Raw genomic sequence first — 20,518 nt, 5'->3', positions numbered from 1 at the left:
TGCACTAAAGTAGACCCACATTACTGCATCTCAAACTAGATTCATAAATGAGAGAAAACAAAGGTAAACTTGGGGGAACCACAGGCGTGAGAAAAAGGACTCCAGAAAGTTTCCCTGGGTTTATCCTCCCTGGTTTTGCCCAACTAAAGCATTATGTTTTCCCAAAAATCAGGAACTACAAGCACGACAGCACTCTCTGGTGTTAGATGGCAGTTTTCTCTGTGGGTTTTATCTGCTACCTTCCTTGAAGAGATAAAAAGCTGTCAGCTTGTGGAAGGCAGAGTTCTCATGTGACAATTGTGGGTGGTTTTATAGCACCAGGCTGGAAATTTAGCCATTCTGTTTCTTTTGTTTCAAAATTTGCTTTTCCCTGTTGTCTGAAATGTGTCTGTTAAAAACATTGATTGCTTTCTCTTAAGCATATTTTTTTAAAAAATTCAAATTCCTTGAAAGAGAAAAATTTAATAATTATCAAGCATTTTGGCCTGGCTCAGTGGCTCATGCTTGTAATCCTAGCACTTTGGGAGGCAGAGGCGGGTAGCTCACTTGAGGCCAGGAGTGCGAGACCAGCCTGACCAACATGTGAAACCCCGTCTCTACTAAAAATACAAAAAATAGCTGGGTATGGTGGTGGGTGCCTGTAATACCAGCTATTCCAGAGGCTGAGGCAGGTGAATCACTTTAACCTGGGAGGTGTAGGTTGCCGTGAGCCGAGATGGCACCACTACCCTCCAGCCTGGGCGACAGAGCGAGACTCATCTTAAAAAAAGCACACAAAAAACCCAAAAAAGCAACAAAAACAAAAGAATTCACTACTATTGATGGAAGGGATTGATCTGTAAATGACAGAGCTGGTGGCCCAGAGGCTCTGGAGACAGCTCTGGTGTGGGTTCAGTCACTGGCATGTCTTATTGCACAGACAGCAACACCTCCGATGCTTGGTTTTATTTATTTATTTATTTATTTATTTATTTATTTATTTATTTATTTATTTATTTTGAGATGGAGTCTCGCTCTGTCACCCAGGCTGGAGTGCAGTGGCCGGATCTCGGCTCACTGCAAGCTCCGCCTCCTGGGTTCACGCCATTCTCCTGCCTCAGCCTCCTGAGTAGCTGGGACTACAGGCGCCTGCCACCTCGCCCAGCTAATTTTTTGTTTTTTTGTTTTTTTGTTTTTTTGAGACAGAGTCTCGCTCTGTCGCCCAGGCTGGAGTGCAGTGGCCAAATCTCAGCTCACTGCAAGCTCCGCCTGCCGGGTTCACGCCATTCTCCTGCCTCAGCCTCCTGAGTAGCTGGGACTACAGGCGTGCACCACCATGCCTGGCTAATTTTTGTATTTTTTGTGGAGATGGGGTTTCGCCATGCTGCCCAGGTTGGTCTCCTGGGCTCAAGCAATCCACCTACTTTGGTCTCCCAAAGAATTGGAATTACAGGTGTGGGCCACAGCACCTGGCTCATTTTTATCTGAAAACTCCCCATTCTTTTCTGTTATAGAGACTGGGCTATTTTCTCTTTTCTTCAATATTTTGATGATTCTCAGTTCTAACTGATCACAGTTCTTAGAACCAAATGGTATCAGCTGTATCAGTTCTTCATAAAATACTTCTAATTGCAACATCTCTCCTCTTTTTCATTTCCAAGCCCTTATAGAATTGTGACATTAGGGTCAGATCAAGCCATAAGTGATTCAGCAGCAAGTAGTGTAAATACTTCTAAGAGCTGTGACCCTCAAATAGGTCAGAAGAATATTTTAATGGGATGTTAAGTTGGGAGTTTCAGTGGAGGCATGGAAATACCATCAATAACACCAAGATGCAAATTTTGAAAGAAAATATTTGACCACAAGGGATACAATGCTTAAAAGTCTTTCTCCCAGACCAAGGATATAAAACAGTTGCGCTGTTGGAGATGTGAGTGTTTTGGAATGAGCTACTGCTCTGTTGGGTCCCACACCGTACATACCCAGTGCAGGACAGAAGAATGTGTGCACGCATGTGTGCGTGCGTGTGTGTGTGTGTGTTAGTCATGGGGAGGGAAATCTTTGACTCTCAGAGCTAATCTAGCGAGAAGAACTTCAAAGGCACCACTTGGAAAGCTTATATTTGTCTCCTGCAGGTAGGGAAACACAGTAGATTAATATCAAATTCTGGCTTTGGAAACAGACTGGGTAAGGGTCAAAAGATGCGTCAGACAATATTTTTGAGATGAATGTCAGACTTTTTGTGCCTGGAGATTGGCCTGCAATTCCAGAGTTTTCCCAGGCTAAGATTGTTTCTTCTGGGCTACATCTTCAAAAGAGATCTGGTTTGGGATAATTCCTAAATTCCTGTCCACTAGACAACACTCTGAGAGTGATCAAAACTAACACCATCAACAAAGAGCAGGTATAGATATACATCGTGTGCCTAAGGTGAGGGTGCCCTGGGAAGAACACATAATCATTTTTGTAGTATTCTGGCTAGAAATGCTTAACCTAATTGTGAAATACAAGACAAATCCAATATGGAACAGCCTATAAGTAAATGGCTTGTATTCTTTTTTCTTTTTTCTCTTCCCTCCCTCCCTCCCTCCCTCCCTCCCTTCCTTCCTTCCTTCCTCCCTCCCTCCCTCCCTCCCTCCCTTCCTTTTTTCTTTCTCTCTCTCTCTCTCTCTCTCTCCTTTCTTTCTTTTTGAGACAGTCTTGCACTGTCACTCAGGCTGGAGTGCAGTGGCACGATCTCGGCTCACTGCAACCTCCACCTCCCAGGTTCAAGCAATTCTCCTGCCTCAGTCTCTTGAGTAGCTGGGACTACAGGCACCCGCCACCACACCCAGCTAATTTTTGTATATTTAGTAGAGACGGGGAGTCACCATGTTGGCCAGGATGATCTCGAACTCCTGACCTCCAGTGATCTGCCTGCCTCGACTTCCCAAAGTGATGGGATTACAGGCGTGAGCCACTGTACCTAGCCAAATGGCTTGTATTCTTAAAAAATGTCAATGTCACTGAAGCAAAGTGTGGCTAAAGAATTGTTACAGATTGAAAGAGACAAAAAAGACATGAAAACTGAATGCTCTATGTGATTCTAAATAGCATTCTGAACTGGAAAAAAAATGATGTAAAAGACACCATTGGGACAGTGGTATATCAGAGTTAAATTTCCTGAACTTGATGGTTGTTCTTTGCTATATATTTGTTCTTAGGTATACATGAAGTGTTAAAAGGCGACAGGGCATGATGTATGCAACCTACACTCAAATGGTTCTGAAAATAAATTGCATGCGTACGTGTGTAAAGGCAGTGATAAAACAAACGTGGCAAATTATAAAAATTACTGAATTTAGGTCACAGTTAGGTATTCTTGTAACTTTTCTGTAAATTGGGGGTTATTTATGTAAGTTTGAGGTTCTTTCAAAATAAAAATTAAAAAAAAACCATTTTCTTAGCCACTAGCGAGGGTTTGTTTCAGCTTCCTCTCCCCAACCCCTGCCCACATACAATCACCCGCTTCAGGAATGTTAGTAAGTCCCCCTGCAAGACCAGCTAAATCAGAATCTCAGGAGATAAGGCCCAGGGATTTGTGTTTTAACAAGTTCTCCAGATGGTTCTTAGGTGTACTAAAGCTTGAGAAGCACTTGTTTAGACTAGTTAAGAACCATGCTTGGAGTAGGGGGTGGGGTTAACCCCATTGGGCTGTTACACTATGGGGGAAAGGTGGCTGGGTATAGGGGAAATGGCCACAGGATCTGCCTCACAGGAGTGTTAAGATGATAGTGGCTGAGATGGTTACATTCTCCCCTATCCCGTCCACCTTTTTCCTTTTAGCTTTGACCCAGAGGCCTTAAGGACACATTTTTAGTCCAACATTTCACAACAGGAGATATACATGACTAATGTATATTTATTAGAGAGCAAATTCACAAAACTCTCCACACTGAATACAAATTGATTATGGTGAATTAGCAGAGTTGTCCATTTTTGGTCTAGTGAGGAGTAGTAGAGATTTCCCCTTGTCTAATTAGAGGATATTTCAGAAGGAAATTTGTAAAGAGTGGTAGTGCCTACAAGAACCTGGCCTGGGATGTTCTAATTGGAAGTCATTTGGTATGTCAGATTTGTTGATCTGTCTGAGTAGGGAAAAAGGAATTGGAGATTGATAGAAAGATTGATGGAATGAGGGGGATCAGTGGAACAGTTTACACGCCCAGTCTCTGGCATGGTAAGGATGCCTGTATCCAGAACTACCTACATAAATTTTCATGGCTCAGTGCAAAATAAAATTGTGGGGCCTCTTATTAAAAAATAATCAAGAATTTCAGGATGACACCAACAAAACATCAAACCAATCACCGGGCTCTGTGCTATTACATGGGTTGCAACACCATGAAGCAGACCCTGCCTAAATCTCTTATGGTCAAAAGGAGGCCAGACTTGCTAGAACCCTCCCAAGAGGTTGGTTGGCCTGTGGATGATAGTGTCGGGGTGGAGCTGAAGGGTTGAGAAGTCAGGCTGGGGCAAGCTCTCCCACTTCGAAGAACTGTGCACTGCGAGGTCTTTCAGAGCTTTTAAAATCTTCACCCACATGCCCAGCATAGAACTGCCATTTGACAACCACCTGACAAGAAGGCCCCTGCAACCAGTCAGAGTTTACTAGATGAGCAGTGGAGTCCTGAGGACTGAAATTGCAAACCAGGTCAGAATGATACGTTTGCTCATTTCATCCTGATCCTGCGTTCCCTTCCCAACACCCAAGTAGCTCAAATGTGAAGATGTATGGGAAGGAGTAAGAGAGCAGACCACATCCCTCCCTGATGCTGGCCTATTGATCTAAGGAAGTCTGGAGTGTGTGTGTGTGTGTGTGTGTGTGTGTGTGTGTGTGTGTATGTTTTGAGACGGTCTCGCTCTGTCACTCAGGCTGGAGTGCAGTGGCGTGATCTCAGCTCACTGCGACCTCCACCTCTTGGGTTAAAGCGATTCTCATGCCTCAGCCTCCAGAGTAGCTGGGATTACAGGCATGTACCACTACGCTCTGCTAATTTTTGTATTTTTAGTAGAGATGGGGTTTCACCATGTTGGCCAGGCTGGTCTTGAACTCCCTACCTCAGGTGATCTGCCCACCTCGGCCTCCCAAAGTGCTGGGATTACAGGTGTGACCCATCGCACCCGGCCATGTGTGTGTATTTTTAATAACTGAAAATAACAATGACTCTAAATCTAAGGGCTCTCCTTGAAATACTATTAAAAGACAGAACATATAGATTTGATAGAACATTTCCCTTTGTTGAAAGGGAATGATTTAAAACCCCGTATTTTATTTGCACCTCATGAAGCAGACTGCTCAATAAACCAGTTACTATTAAAAATTATATTTAGGCCAGGCACGGTGGCTCACGTCTGTAATCCCAGCACTTTGGGAGGCTGAGGTGGGCAGATCACCTGAGGTCAGGAGTTCCAGGCCGGCCTGGCCAACATGGTGAAAACCCATCTCTACTAAAAATACAAAAATTAGCCAGGCATGGTGGCGGGCGCCTGTAATCCCAGCTACTTGGGAGCCTGAGGCAGGAGAATTGCTTGAACCCAGGAGGTGGAGGTAGAAGTGAGCCAAGATTGTGCCACTGCACTCCAGCCTCGGCAACAAAGAGCGAAACTCTTTCTCAAAAAAAGAGATTATATTTATTACAATGCAGGGAGTAAGAAAAGGAATTCACAAAACACTCAGTTGACAGATAATAGATTGCAAACCCTTTCACTTCTAGTATTGATCTGAGGATATCCAAATGAACACTGAATGTAAATTACCCTGAGAACATCTCCGCTAGAAGAACTGGTTACTGAAACCTTATTTTTAATATAGGCAATCCTTTGGGAGTAAACATTTCAAATATTACACTGTGCTCTATTTATTATCTCTCCCTATGGGTTTTTTAGGGCATGATAACTTGGGCTTTTGCTAAAGTGACTCATAGTCTCAGCACAGGAGACTTTTTGAATATCATTTGGTGGACTATTCTCATCATCTAAAGTAATAAAAATATTTAAGCATTCAAAAATTCTACATTAGTTATTTCATTTATCTATTAAATATTTATTGAAGTCATAAATGGGTACTGCTAGGCCCCATGAGGGATAAAACATGAATTAGACACTGTTCTCATTTTCAGGATGTTTCTAGTTTGGTAAGACTCAAGATGTACAGATATAACAAGAAGGCAAGGTGGAAAGTGTTGAGAGGTACCTTTAAAGGGATGTGCCCTTAGACCAGGCAACTGAGTTCCTGACCTGGGCTCTGAGTTTTACAGGATCTTCTTCTGGATTAAGGGGACATGCTCACCAGGAGCCTGAACCTCCTCCTCCTTCTAAACTGTGTTCTGAGTGTCCAAGATCCCAGAATCTCATGCATAAATTCATTTTCTCAAGTGTAGAGACAGAACCTGGAAACGTGGGCCAACTCTCTCGACACTACACCACCTTGTACAGTTTATTAGCCAGTTAGCAACCTTTAATATTTAGATTATGTAATAAGGGCCTCTGATACTCTTGGCATGGAAACCCACGAATGTTAGGTGGCAAGTTGGCCTGGCTATGGGAATTCAGGAGGACGTAGAACTGTGCCTTGGCAGTATATGGGACGTTCCACTGGGGAAGTAGAGCTTGGGCATGCAGAGGTGGGAGAAGGGAGAAGAGGGACCTCTGGCAGAGGGAACATCACACTCAAAGACATGGAGACTAAAAGTGCCAGGTTACATGTGGGAAGTCTGGCTTTCCTGGATACCAGGAATGGAAGGGCAGAAACTCAGGTTGTAAAAGGAGAAGGAGACCAGATCATGGATGGTGTGGAATATAGGACATGGTGAGAGAGGGTTTGGCAAACTGTCTCATATTCTCAGCACAGGAGAATCTATTTAGAGTGACTGGGGTTCACATCTAACACTCACATCAGCAGGTAGGCCTTACTGTAGACAATAAGCTGTCATTGGAGGTTTGAGCAGTTTTGAAGAGATCAACTTTATAAGTATAAAGCTCTGGCTTGCTATGGAATAGCACATGGGAGAGACTGGAAGGGTAGAAACAGGCAACTGTGTAGAAGAGAGTAATGATATAGGGGAAGGTGAAAAAGAGACATATTTGAGATAACAGAAAAGAAGAACTAGGTAGAAAAAGAAACAAAAAGTGATCACAAGACTTTATATGAATCCCTTGGCCATCCCTTAGGCCACCCCTGTGTGGCCAGCTAACTATCTTTGCCATGCCAACACAGAAGAGTGACAAGCTCCAGTCCCCAGACTATGTTGGATGCCTCTGTGGGTGTTGAGTGGTGGGGGGTGGGGACAGGGTGAAGAGGAAGGAAGACATTGGATTTGGGTACATGGTTTGAAGTTTGCACCTGTTCAGTAGCATAAACAACCACTACTCGTTTTGTATGTGTTGTCTGCAGATAGTTTGTGACTTGAAACAAAGATCATTCACGATTTCGATCAATAATTTGGGTACATGGTTTGAAGTTTGCACCTGTTCATTAGCATAAACAACCACTACTCATTTTGTTTTGTTTTTTGAGATGAAGTTTCGCTCGTTGCCCAGGCTGGAATGCAATGGAGCAATCTCGGTTCACTGCAACTTCCACCTCCCAGAATCAAGCAATTCTCTTGCCTCGGCCTCCTAAGTAGCTGGGATTACAGGCACCCACCACCAGGCCTGGCTAATGTTTTTGTATTTTTAGTAGAGACGGGGTTTCACTGTGTTGGCCAGGCTGGTCTCAAACTACTGACCTCAGGTGATCCACCCACCTCTGCCTCCCAAAGTGTTGGAATTACAGGCGTGAGCCACCACGGCTGGCCAACCACTACTCATTTTGTATGTGTTGGCCACAGATAGTTTGTGACTTAAAACAAAGATCATTCATGATTTTGATCAATAATTGAGCATCCACTGGATGTATAGCACAGTAGTGCTGTCAATATGGGGAACAATAGAATGTAATGCATAGCTCTCCTGGATAAACAGAAACTTCCATTTCCAGGGTCATTATGTTGTTCCGTCTCAAGCTTTTTAATAACTCCTATGCCCAATGCCTTGGTGGCTCCCAACAGTGATATGTGTGTAGACAGAGCAGGGCTGGATCGTGTAACAGGCATTTCTAAGTTGTCAAGTAACTTTTTACAAAAGAGGACACAAAAAAGGAGATCTGTCAGCTGCATGCTATTACAATGACTGGGTCTAGTTTATCTCAACACACACAGGCTTTACACTGGTGTTTCCTGGATTCAGTGTCTATTCTCTTCTAACTAGCAGGCTTTTTAAACACAAACTTTTGTTTCTTTGAGACACAGTATTGCTCTGTCGCCCAGGTTGGAGTGCAGTGGTGCCATCTCTGCTCACAGCAACCTTTGCCTCCTGGCTTCAAGCAATTCTCCTGCCTCAGCCTCCGGAGTAGCTGGGATTATAGGCCTGTGCCAACATGCCCGGCTAATTTTTGTATTTTTAGTAGAGACGGGGTTTCACCATGTTGGCCAAGCTGGTCTTGAACTCCTGACCCCAAGTGATCCTCCCGCCTCAGTCTCTCAAAGTGCTGGGATTACAGGAGTGAGCCACCCCGCTTGGCCTTTTGAATTCTGGGCTAATTCTTTCATTTTCTATTATGTGATTATAAGTCTCAATGTAAACCATCTTTGAACTCTAAGACATGTAAGACATCTGACTGTAAGTTACATTTTGGTCAGTTGCACAATTTGACACAACATGCTTCTGCACACCCCCAGTTCCTCCGCCCTTCTGCAAACTTTGCTCTGTGGGGATTACTTATGTAGCACTTTTAAATTAGGTGGCTGGTATCAAAACCGCCACACAGTTTGCCTCCAACATGTCTTCTAGAAGGGAAGGACAAAAGGTTTTTAAAATCATGTTCTAAGAAGAGGGCTACAGAAGCAACAGAGAAGGCGTGGAAAAGTGTCTAGCTGCGTTTTGTTTATAACGGCTGGAGCTTTAAGAGTCAGCAGCTTTAAACGTAAACAAGCTAGGGCCGTCTTGAGCAGGAGACCTACGGCTGATGGGGGTGGAAGGTTAACCTCGGCTTGGAGTTAAGGAAGCGCAGGAGGCGCGGCCTCGGAGGCTTAAAGCTCAGTTCCACTGAGCCCTCGCCGCCGAAGGTTGGCTACAAAAACTGACTCGGCCAAGTGACGTTTACCTCCCTGGAGGTTCGCGTCCACCTGGACATCAGCGGACGGGTCGAGTTTCATTAACGCCGCATACTTGAGAAAAGAAGAGTTTGAAAAGACCACCCAAACTACGTAACTAAATCGAGATCATCCTCCTTCCCTCAGTCTCTTTCTTCCTCTCTTCTACTTTCTTTATCATGCATTTTTTTTAATTTGTACTTTTTTTCCTTTACTTCAACGCCTACCTCTTCCTTGGCCAACAAATTACCCACCCGGCTCGGGCTCCACCTTTTCGTCTCCAGCGGCTCCGGGGCTCTCTCCACTGTGCCGGGGTCCTACAGTGCGCTCGCCGGGCCGCCAACTCTCACCCTCCCTGCCCCCATAAGCTCCTTCGCTTTCCCAGACAGCGGCTGTCGCGCCCCAGGTCCGGCCTCTCCAGGGCGGCCGCACGCGCCCGCTCCCCAGTCCGGGTACCCCGTCACCCCTCCAGCGCCGCCCAGCGTCGCGTCCCCTAGCGGCCCGGTGCGGCGGCAGCGGTTTCCCGGGTGGCCCGGCCTCCCGAGGGTCGCCCCGCCCCGGCCCAGCTCCGCCCCCGGCCGCCGCTCCCTGATTGGCCGCCCCCCCACCTCTCCCGGGCTCCTCTCCTCCCCCTCGCCCAATGGGCACCCGCACCTGGTCCAAAAATTCCCCCGAGGGGACCGAGGGGGCTCTGCCACTTCGAGCTCCCGCCCGGCGGCGTGACTGCCCCGGCGAGTCGCAGAGCGGGGAGTGGACACGGAGTAGGGAGCGGAGAGGGAAGGAGGAGGAGGAGCAAAGGTGTTGGAAAGAAAACTTCAGAAAGGAACAGGAAACCTGCCGGGGAGGCGGCGGCGGCTGCGGCTTCTCTGGGCGCCCGGGCTGCGCTCTTCGCGGGGTGTCCGCAGCTGCGGCTTGGCCCCTGCCTGGCTTCCCAGGCGCGCACGCACGGCTGAGCCGCGACGCTTGGTGGCTCGGGCCGTGCCCTCCGCCGCGACTCTTGGCCGCTGCCGTCCCGTGCTCCAATCCGCTCGTGCCTCGGCGGCTCCCTGGAGAGAGAGCGGCGAGGGCGCAGGGAAGAGGAGGGACGTCCACTGTGGAACATGAAGCAGCATGACTGATAAAATGTCCAGCTTCCTCTACATAGGGGACATCGTGTCCCTGTACGCGGAGGGCTCGGTCAACGGCTTCATCAGCACCTTGGGGTAAGCGGGAGACGCGGGCTGGGCAGTGCTCGCGCTCCGGGTCCTGGGAACCCGTCCCTGTCCCTCCTCCGCCTCCAGGTCCTCCCGCTGCCGCGTGCAGTGGCCCGGCCGGGCAGGGTCGGCGCCCGCGGACAGTGCCGTGCGCTCGGCTCTCTTGCTCGCCCGCTCGCAGGAAGCTGCCCTGAGAGGCAAGACTTTCTCAGCAACTTCGTAATCTCGAGCTCAGAGACACATCAGAAAGGAGGAAGTGATTCAGAAGCCCGGAGACGGGCCCGGCGAAGAGGTCTTCGCTGGCTTTTCCCTGGGTTGTTTTGATTAAAATGTGTGCTTGTTTTCTCTGGAAGGTAAAACAAAACACCCCCCTTTTCCACCGTTTCTCGCCACCGTTCTCAGCCCCTGGTCTCTCAGTGCCGGGTTTGAAAGAGCAGTCGATAAAAGTCCGTGGCCTTGGACCTGAGATTCAAGCGATGTGGTGAGCCGAAGTGTGGCGTTGTCCTGCGGGAGGAGCTCACTGTCCCCTCTTCGCTGGAGCAGTTTCCTTTTGGCCTTGCCGAACGAGGACTCGCCCCACCAGCCTGGGCAGCCCTAGGGGCATCCGCAGCGCTGTGACCCTTGGACGTCTCTGAGGGCTTCCTGGGTTCTAGAACTCAGACCTGCTATCTCCCCTTCCCAGGCCTTGGCCCACTGAAATGCTGAGCCTCTCTTGGAATTTAGCCAAGTGAAGAGTTCTTGAGATTCGAGTTGGATGGGGAAAAAAAAAAAAAAAAAATATATATATATATATATATATACACACACACACACACACACACACATATATGTATATATTTATGTTTATGAATGAGGGAAATATATAAATATGTTTATATATTTTATGTATATGATACATATATATATATATATAAACAGTGTGCTAAATGGTTAAATAGGACTTCCTTGTTTTCTCTCTGTTCTAATTGGAAATAGCAGTGTGCAGTTTAATTGCTCGCTGCAGTATATTTTGATGCACAGGAAATGTTTTGTTACCTCATTTGAGCACTTAGATCCCCCCGCCCCACATTTCAGGCTGTGGAACTGGTGTTTCCACTCCTATCTGGCTATGGTTTTCAGCTGTTAAGCTTTGAGGCAGATGACTTAACCTGCAGTGTCCCTGGACAGTGACTTTGAGCTGTGTTGTAACGGAGTGCTGCCTACTAAACACTGGGACTTGGAAATCACCAGTGCTTCCACAGTTCCTGTTACTTGTGCATTCCCCCTAATGAGTGAAAGAAGGGAGGTAGATTTAATTCAGTCCCTTTTCCATCAGTGTTACTTTCTTATGCAACTAAAGTGTGGAAGGAAAACCATGTTAGTGCCAAGTGCTTCTGCTGGATTTGTGAATCAGGAGCTACCACTGTTTTTGAGATCATTCATGATACAAGTTCAGTTTCTGGGCCCCCTGCAACATTTTGCAGGTGGCCTCTGCTGCTCTTCACCCTCCGTAGACTCTCCAGGTGTGTGTGTGATGTAGTAGTTAAGCAGAGGGGGTTCCATGGACAGAATACTTGGGGTTTGAATTCTGGCCCTTCCACTTGTAAACCTTATGACCTTGGGAAAGTTACATAATCTCTCTGTGCCCCAGTCTCCTCAATTCTACAAATGGGAATAAGCATGGTTTCTACCTCATAGGGTTGTGGTGAGAAAGAAGAGATGAATATATGTAAAGTGCTTAGCATGGTACCTGGCGCATTATAAGCACTTATGTGTTAGCTATTGTAATTATCATTGCCTTGGTGACTGTGAGCCGTAGTGTGGACAAAATAATAACAAGGACTAGGAATAGAGTACAAAACCTAGACAAAGAAAAGAACTTTTTTTTAGTGTCTTATTCAGCAAAGGTATGCTTATAGATAACTTATAAAACAAATACCAGAAGGACTACAGATGGCAAATCAGGAAGCTACAAGTTTAACAGTTATGGAGTCGACCCTGATCATTTTAGAGATTAGGAATTGAGGTTAAGAGAAACGAAGCTACTAACCCAAGAAACAGAGGGCATTGATGCCAAAAGCTGGAACTCTAACCCTGTCTCCAGATTTCCAGCCAAGAGTGCTTTTCTTTGGTTATATATAATAATCTTTAAACCTTGAGAAAAATAAGCTAGAATAACCTTTAATGTACAATATACATTTGTGTAAATATTTCTAATATGTATTCAATTTTCTTGTTGGTGTTTTGAAGGTTGAGCTTCCTTAGTATGTTTTTGTGCAATATATTATTTTTCTGTTAATGAACTGAGTCTTGTTAAAGTTAATATGACAAAGTCTTCGGGCTGCTGGATTCTAAGGTGAAGAAGGGTCTTTAGAAATGCTGCCACTGGACTGGGCGCGGTGACTCATGCCTGTAATCCCAGGACTTTGGGAGGCCGAGGCAGGCAGATCAGTTGAGGTCAGGAGTTTGAGACCAGCCTGGCCAACATGGGGAAATGCCATCTCTGTTAAAAATAAAAAAATTAGCCGGGCATGGTGGCGGACGCCTGTAGTCCCAGCTACTTGGGAGGCTAAGGCAGGAGAATCACTTGAACCTGGTAGGCGGAGGTTGCAGTGAGCCGAAATTGCGCTACTGCACTCCAGTCTGGGGGAAAGAGCGAGACTCTGTCTCAAAAAAACAAGCAAAACAAAACAAAAAGAAATGCTACCGTTGGTGAAACTTGGTGCTTTGATTGGATATTCTTTTCCTGAGATAGACTGCTCAGAGTTTCTTTTTCTAGTACTCTAGAAGTCAGGGGTTGGATATGACCGTGCCTCCCTCCTGGTACTTGCTTCTGAACATCTTTTCAAAGAGCAGTTATAGTAAAAGTCATCGCTGATGTGCCCTGATGCAGTTTCCTGGCTTTCACTGGAATAGTGTCCAAAGGATACTCAAGGGAAGCATGGTGAGCCTAGGACTTAAATGGGCCCTGGGTGGAGTGAATCTATTTATAGAACAATTAAGACAAACTGTAAAATTAAAAATGCCGTGGTCCAGCCTGGGAAACATACGGAGACCCTGTCTGTACAAAAAATATAAAAAATTAGCCAGGTGTGGTGGTGCACTCCTGTGGTCCCAGCTGGCCCCAGCTACTTGGGAGGCTGAGGTGGGATGATCACTTGAGCTTGGGAGGTCAAGCCTGCAGTGAGCCACAATCACATCATTGCATTCCAGCCTGGGTGACAGATAGCCCCTGTCTAAAAAAAAAAAAAAAAAAAAAAAAACACAACGGTGCTGTGAAATCTCACTTGACAAATGTGCATCAAGTTTTAATGATGCATAAAAATATAGCACTTTTCTACTTTGCAAACACGGCAGTGCAGAAAGCATTAATTTTTTATAATAAAAAATTGGGAATATCAAAAAATTAAACCTGAAATTATTATTTTATTAATGAACATTTCCAAATTCTGCTGTATGTCAGCTATGCAAATAATGTTGCAAACACTTGAAAGTTGCTTTCAGAAAGCATCTGGCACCTCATTGAAAAAGGCTCATGTAATTTCTGACGAAACCATGCTGTTCATTTGCTATTCTTCTAAATATTAAATTTAAAATTCATATAAGAGAGAAGAGGAAGCTTAGGAAGAAAGAAATGAATTGATTTTCCTGACCATAAGTCTTCCATCTCAACAGAACTATGTGAGCTCTTGTGCCCAGGGATGTCGGTTTGCCCACGGCTCCTTGCAGTCCTCTACTCTGTACCTCCAGCCATCAGAGTGCGTATTTCTGTGGCAGTTGTTAGATAAGATGCTAAAACTGACTTTTGGCTTTGATAACTAAACCAAAATACTTTATCCTAATTTAAACTGAAGTATTTTGTGCTAAAAATCTCATCGATTTTTATTAACATGTGGGTGGTTTTCAAAGTTGGGGATTCCGTAAATAAAATAATTTCCTAAAATTCAGGGGTGAAAAAGTTTTAGCTGTTGAGAAATATTCCCATTTAATTTCATAATGGCTTAATTAAGGCCATTTGATGCTTTTATCCTGAGAAGTCAGACTGATTCATGATTTTGTTCCTTCTGCTTTCTGTCTGTGACATTGCAGTTTTTAAATGGTCGGTCGTGCTTGATTTTAGTACTTTCTTAAGGCTGTAGACTCACATTGGGCTCAGATTTTTAGGAGTTGTAAAACTCATGGGAACATATGTCTGTGCCACGTGAAATCTTATCTAGGTACATGTTGGGGTAGCACCCCCTATATTTTACCTCGGAGTACAGTTGGTAGGTATTTTATTTTGAAGTTGGTTTTAGGGCTGTGAAACCAAAGCAGAGTGGTAGTTGTAATTTCTCATTGTCTTGTTGTGGGGTCATTATATGTACACATCCTGCGTCAAAGACACAGTACATCTCTCTAGCTGAATTTTCTTTCTCTTCTGTTAGTTGGAGGTCTGTTGTTCCAGGTCTGCTGCTAATTAGCCTTGTGGCCTTGTTCCTATCGTTTATTCTTTTTTCATGTCCGCATGTCTTCCTGAAAACTAAGAAGGGGAGAAGATGCTGTTGCCCATACCCCTGGGGGTATTATAAAAGCAAGTGATAGAGACAGAAAGAAAAGATTTCTTTTTTAGAAAATTGCTAGGAAAATCTACATTATGCTTATATTTTTGCATGTCAAATTGCACATTTTCTTCAAAGGCGTATGAATTGTTAAAGTGAATCAGATTGGAGACATTGACACTGTATATATTTAGCCGAAATTTATTCTACTGTCATATTAAAAACACAACGGGGGAGCTAAAAATTAGACTAAAAGTTTTTGATTTCCATTTTAGCTCTTCATCCATGCATGATGGTTAGTAGCATGATGCTTTTTCAAAGTCAGCTTAGCAAGGTGTTTAATGAGAACTGAGTTTACACAGTATTTCAAGATAATGAATAGACATTTATTTGCAAATAAATCTTGTTTGATTTTAATGTTTAGCGTGTAAATATGTTTTGGATGATATATATTTTTACTATGTAGTTGCTGGGTATTTTTGCCATAAGGTAATGAATTTTTCAGCTGGAAAAGTCATGGAGTTTCACTATATTTGAGTTTACCAGGCCCCTCTTGGAGGCCCCTCTGACTGGAGATGTGGGAGGATTTTCTTAGGCTTAGTGACCCAGCTTCTCAGGTTGATTTATCAGTCTGTTTGTGTAAAATTTGAATGCCCTAGTTGCAAAGATTGGCATTTCTCCTTTTTTCCCCATTATCCTTTACCTGTATTTACTAGATGTTTCCGAATCTTGAATTGTTGCAAGCCAAGTTACAGTTATTGTTCTTTTCTCTGTGTAAGTGCAAAGGGGCCTGGTTTGTATTTCCTAATTTAAAATTTCATCTAAAGAATCAATGTAAGAAATACTTGTATTGACTTATGGACAGTTGCTTTAAATCCCATTGGGTGAAGATGGTGAATATATTTTAAATAAACTATTTTTATTTTCTACTGGCACGTCTTAAGGTTATAGTTTTTGTGTCTCTTTTAAAGGTGAAGGAGGAAGTCTTGGGATATGCTGTCCAATTTCGAATGTAGTGTTGATTGTCCCTTTCTCCTCCTTCCATTTTTTCTATACTAGGATTTGTCTTTCTTGTTGCTGCCACATCTGATGACAACAGATATTCACATTTCTGTGTACATCAACTTGACCAATGGTCAGGTACCACAGAGTAGGGACTGAGCATAGCAGAATTCTTGGGATAGTGGGATAGTAGAATCAGTGAAAGGTGCATCAGTCCTTCCTTGGCTGTTCTCGGCATGGTTGAGGGGTTAGTAAATGATAAGTATGTATATGTGTGTGTGTGTGTGTGTGTGTGTGTGTGTGTGTGTACGTCTGTATATGTATGTTTAAGTGATAGCTACCTTTGCCTTGAGGTTTCTTCTCAGGATCGCCTCAGAACCAACATCTAGGGGTTAAGGTCTCAGTAACTATCCGGTGACTACCAATTGATACGCTGACTTCAAAGCATCATAAGCATCATCATCATAGTCTCTTAGTCAGAGTGACAAAGGATTGGAGTCCTTATTTTTACTTCCTGCTTGATTTTGGCCAATGCAATTAACTTTTCCATTCTTTTGTTTCCATGTTCAGGGATGGATGTCTGGTAGGGTGATGGGGAGGGGGAGTCACACAGTTTATAATTCTGACTTAATTCCTTAGATGAATGAGATCGTGTAACTGTTTACATTTTACTATTCCCAATTGTGGTCCCTCAAATTTCTCTTCCTGATCTTTTTTCCTGCTAAACATTTTTGAGGTTTAACTAGTTGTAGATTTGGTTTATTATCTTATTTAATTATGCTGTTTTTATTATAGTTTTAAAAATATTTTCCTCAATAGGCCTTTTTTTTTTTTGAGGTGTGACCACGGCTCACTGTAACCCTGAACTCCCGGGCTCAAGTGATCCCTCCACCTCAGCCTCCCAAAGTTCTAGGATTACAGGTGTGAGCCATGACACCTGGCCTCAATAGGACTTTTTGATCAGTGGGGAGTTGTAGATGAAGCTTGGAATGGTTGTAATTAACTTTTATTTTTGTATAAGATGTTTAGTATCTTCCAAACAGAACCCTTCCAAATGACGGCTGTTGTTTCCTGCCATAACCAGGCATATAAGCTTAGCATTGTTTTGGCTAAGGCATATGATAATGTGATAAATATATCTAAAAGTCCATTGGACATTTGCATGTGTGTTCACTGTGGAGGAAGAAGATGACAGAAGCTTGAATACTGAGTTGTTTTGGAAAGTCTAAGTGTTAGAAGTGTGATGTTGTGGAACTTGAAATTAACTCAAGTACAAAGAGAGTTTCTGAAGTGGTGAACATTAAGTATTTAAAGCTGAAAGGGTGACTATTTCTTAAACCTAAAAGTCATTCTATAAATACCATTGCAGCTTTTCAGCCCCCTGTGGCAATGAGAGCTCAGTCAAGTAAACAACCACCCCTCCTCAAGAGCCCTAATGGCTTGACTTTGATAGAAGAGAATTCAGAGGCAACTGCTGGGCTTCATTCTAGGTGTAACAGGGGCATTTTCTTTTTGCACAGGTAGTGCTTTTCACAATGACACTTTTTTTTTTGTAACTGTTCTCATGTAGATAGTGTGTAGATAACTTAGAGAATATAGACAGAATACTATAGACTCAAACTTTAAAACTTACATTCCAGGCAGAGGGTCTTCATATATAAATATAAAACAAGTAACAGTGGACTTTTATGACCAATTTATATTCTAATAACAGCAAATTTTATGGTTTTTTAGATATCAGGACTTGGTAATAGATCACTGCATTATAATCAGATGTGAACTTTTAATGATCATTCATTCGTTCATTCACTTATTTTTATTTTTTATTTTCTTCGGAGACAGGGTCTTGCTCTGTTGTCCAGGATGGAGTGCAGTGGCGTGATCTCGGCTCACTGCAACCTCTGCCTCCTGGGTTCAAGTGATTCCTGTGCCTCAGTTTTCAGAGTACCTGGGATTACAGGTGTGCGCCACCATGTTCGGCTAATTTATTGTATTTTTAGTAGAGATAGGGTGTTGCCGTGTTGGCCAGGCCGGTCTCAAACTCCTAACTTCAGGTGATCTACTTGCCTTGGTTTCCCAAATTGCTGGGATTACAGGCATGAGCCACTGCGTCCAGCCCATTTGCTTATTTAATGAATAAAACTGTGCCTTTTGAATGTATTGATGGCATTTTTTGGTGTCATGTTTCTACTCCCATGATGACTTAGATGGGAATGTTTAAAAATATAAGCTATATAAGCTTTAGAAATATAAGCCATATAAGCTTTAGAAAACCACAATTTTAATAAAAAATTTTCAAAACAATATATATGGAAACTAGAACAGCATATTAGCAGTGGTTGACTCTTTATGGTGAGTATGTAGATGATTTTAATTCCAATTTTTATTTCTTCTGTATTTCCCAGTTTTATGTATGTTTTTAAAATTAAACATCTATTACTTTTATAGCCAGGAAAGTTAACTAAAATGGTTTTTAGGGACTCTTCAATTTCTTATTACTGTTAATCAACAATATTTACATTAAAAAGCATAAATAAATTATTTTCCTAGTTATGGTCAGTGGAGGAAAACCACCAACTGAGAAACTGTTATTATTGAAATAGACAGTCATATATTTCCCATGAAAATTTTTTTCCTGGTTATTATTGGTATTTTAAAGTGTATTGTGGAAAAAATGTTTGATCAGTAATGCTGAGCAATTAAGTGGGTTGATTTAACTCATGTAGTAAATGTATACAGATGATAACGATTTACAAAGGTTTGATAGTTTGATTTACAATTTTTCAACTTTATGATGGTGCAAAAGTAATATTCAGTAGACACCATATTAGAGTACTCATATAACCATTCTGTTTTCAACTTTCAGTATATAGTGTTCAGTAAATTACATGAGCTATTCAACACTTTTATTACAAAATAGGCTTTGTATTTGCCCAGTGTAGGCTAATGTAAGTGTTCAGAGAACATGTGAAGAAGGTTAGGCTAAGCTATGTTGTTTGGCAGGTTAGGTGTATTAAATGAATTTTTGACTTAGAATATTTTCAACTTACAATGGGTTTATTGGGATGTAACCCCATTGTAAGTTGAAGAGTATTGGTAGTCTTTTATTTTAGAAGTCTATTGACACATGTAAGAAGTATCCATTTTAGCATGGCTGACTTGTTCATTTTAGTAATCTTAGTACTCACTATGAAACTTTTATTGCTTGAGTCAACTTCTATAGTATTAGTTTTTGAGGAGTTTTGTGTGTGTGTGTAATTGAAATTTAATAAACTGTTTTTGTTGACTATCTTTGAAACAGATGGATTAGCTCTCTTGAAATTCAAATCAATAATGGGTTAACAATAGCTATTATACAGTTTATACCAACCTATCCAAAGATTTCCAACCTTGAATTAAGAATAAGTTAAAATATCAGGTTATTTAGACAAAACTTTAATCATATAATTTAAAATGTGAAAATGTGTCCACATTAAGACACATGTGACTATCCTGGCGATGTGGTTTATGTCTGAAGCATGCTGCAGAATGACTCATTAATTCATTCAGTAGATATTTCTTGAGCCCTTTCTGTGTGCCCGGGAATATGTGTAAAGAGATGCCAGATATAAAGCTGTTTTTAATTATTATCTCAATGGATTAATTAATTAATTTGTTATTTTAATTGTTATCTGAAAAGCTTACTCTTCCTTTGCGAATTTGTAGTATGGCTCTTGGCTACGATCTGTGGGAAACATCAAGGCATTTAACACTTTTTTTGCTCTCAGCGTTGCAAATGTTGCCAGGTCAGGAATGGACACTGTCTTAATCTTGTATGCTCAGCACCTGACAAAATTGCTGGTATAGAGTAGGTGTTTAATCAATATTTGTGCAATTATTGTAGTTATTATTTAGCAATGGAGATAACACTGGTATTGAATAACTGCAATATCAGGCAATTTTTTTTTCAAATGCCCAAAAAGATGATTAAAACAGCACCATAGAAAGTCAGAAGAGTCAGATTCTTTCTCTCCTGATTGGGATGACCTGGTGGGAACTTCAAGGAGGCGGCAGCATTTTCGCTGAACTTGGAAGGATTATTAGAATGGATATTTGTCTCAAACCTATGCCCATGATTGATCATGTATTCTTGGTACTTTTTTCTTTCTTTTAAAAGAATTGGTAAAATTTTACTGTCCATTTTAATAGCTCCAAAAAACTAAAGCAAACAATTCAATATTGTTGAGATATGCAAAGACAGAAGAAATTATCTGAGAACCTATTTTATGCTTATTTTCCAAATGCGAGAGGTTTAAGCTTGGTTCAGATCCTCTGAGATTAAGATGGCATTCCATCCTTGTCACATATGGTGAATTTACTGAGACCTGAGATAATGAGGCTAGGACTATAAAGCCCAGTCGGGAAGAAACTTGGCAGTTGCTTGGGAGAAATTTATGCGACATACCCAGTACCTTTGGCTATTATATTTTTACTTCGTTTCCCCGTATTTGTTTCTATCTCTAGTATTTCATAGTAGTTTTTCTTCATGAATCACGAACTTAAGTAGAATTGTATAAATGCCTGGAAACATTGGCAATATGGACATCTTTTTATCGAATATTAAGAAATATTTTAATGGTTCTTAATATAGCACACACATACACGAGTTTCCCAC

General features: G+C 42.5%; 1 protein-coding gene across 2 annotated transcripts in view; it reads left to right on the top strand.

Moving 5' to 3' along the window:
* The first annotated feature begins 9,845 nt into the window (after positions 1-9,845).
* The window catches only part of ITPR2 (inositol 1,4,5-trisphosphate receptor type 2), a 495,598-nt gene continuing 484,925 nt past the window's right edge, over positions 9,846-20,518 (top strand). For both annotated transcript variants that reach the window (XM_028829349.2, XM_028829352.2), the window contains exon 1: positions 9,846-10,354. In XM_028829349.2, the coding sequence (XP_028685182.1) occupies positions 10,263-10,354 (92 nt within the window). In that variant the 5' untranslated portion in view covers positions 9,846-10,262. The remainder of the gene's footprint in view (positions 10,355-20,518) is intronic.

This window comes from Macaca mulatta, chromosome 11, assembly GCF_049350105.2.
Source record: "Macaca mulatta isolate MMU2019108-1 chromosome 11, T2T-MMU8v2.0, whole genome shotgun sequence".
In the NCBI taxonomy this organism is placed as follows: domain Eukaryota; kingdom Metazoa; phylum Chordata; class Mammalia; order Primates; family Cercopithecidae; genus Macaca; species Macaca mulatta.
The sequence above is the reverse complement of the archived record's forward strand: the minus strand, read 5'-3'. Positions and strand labels throughout refer to the sequence as shown.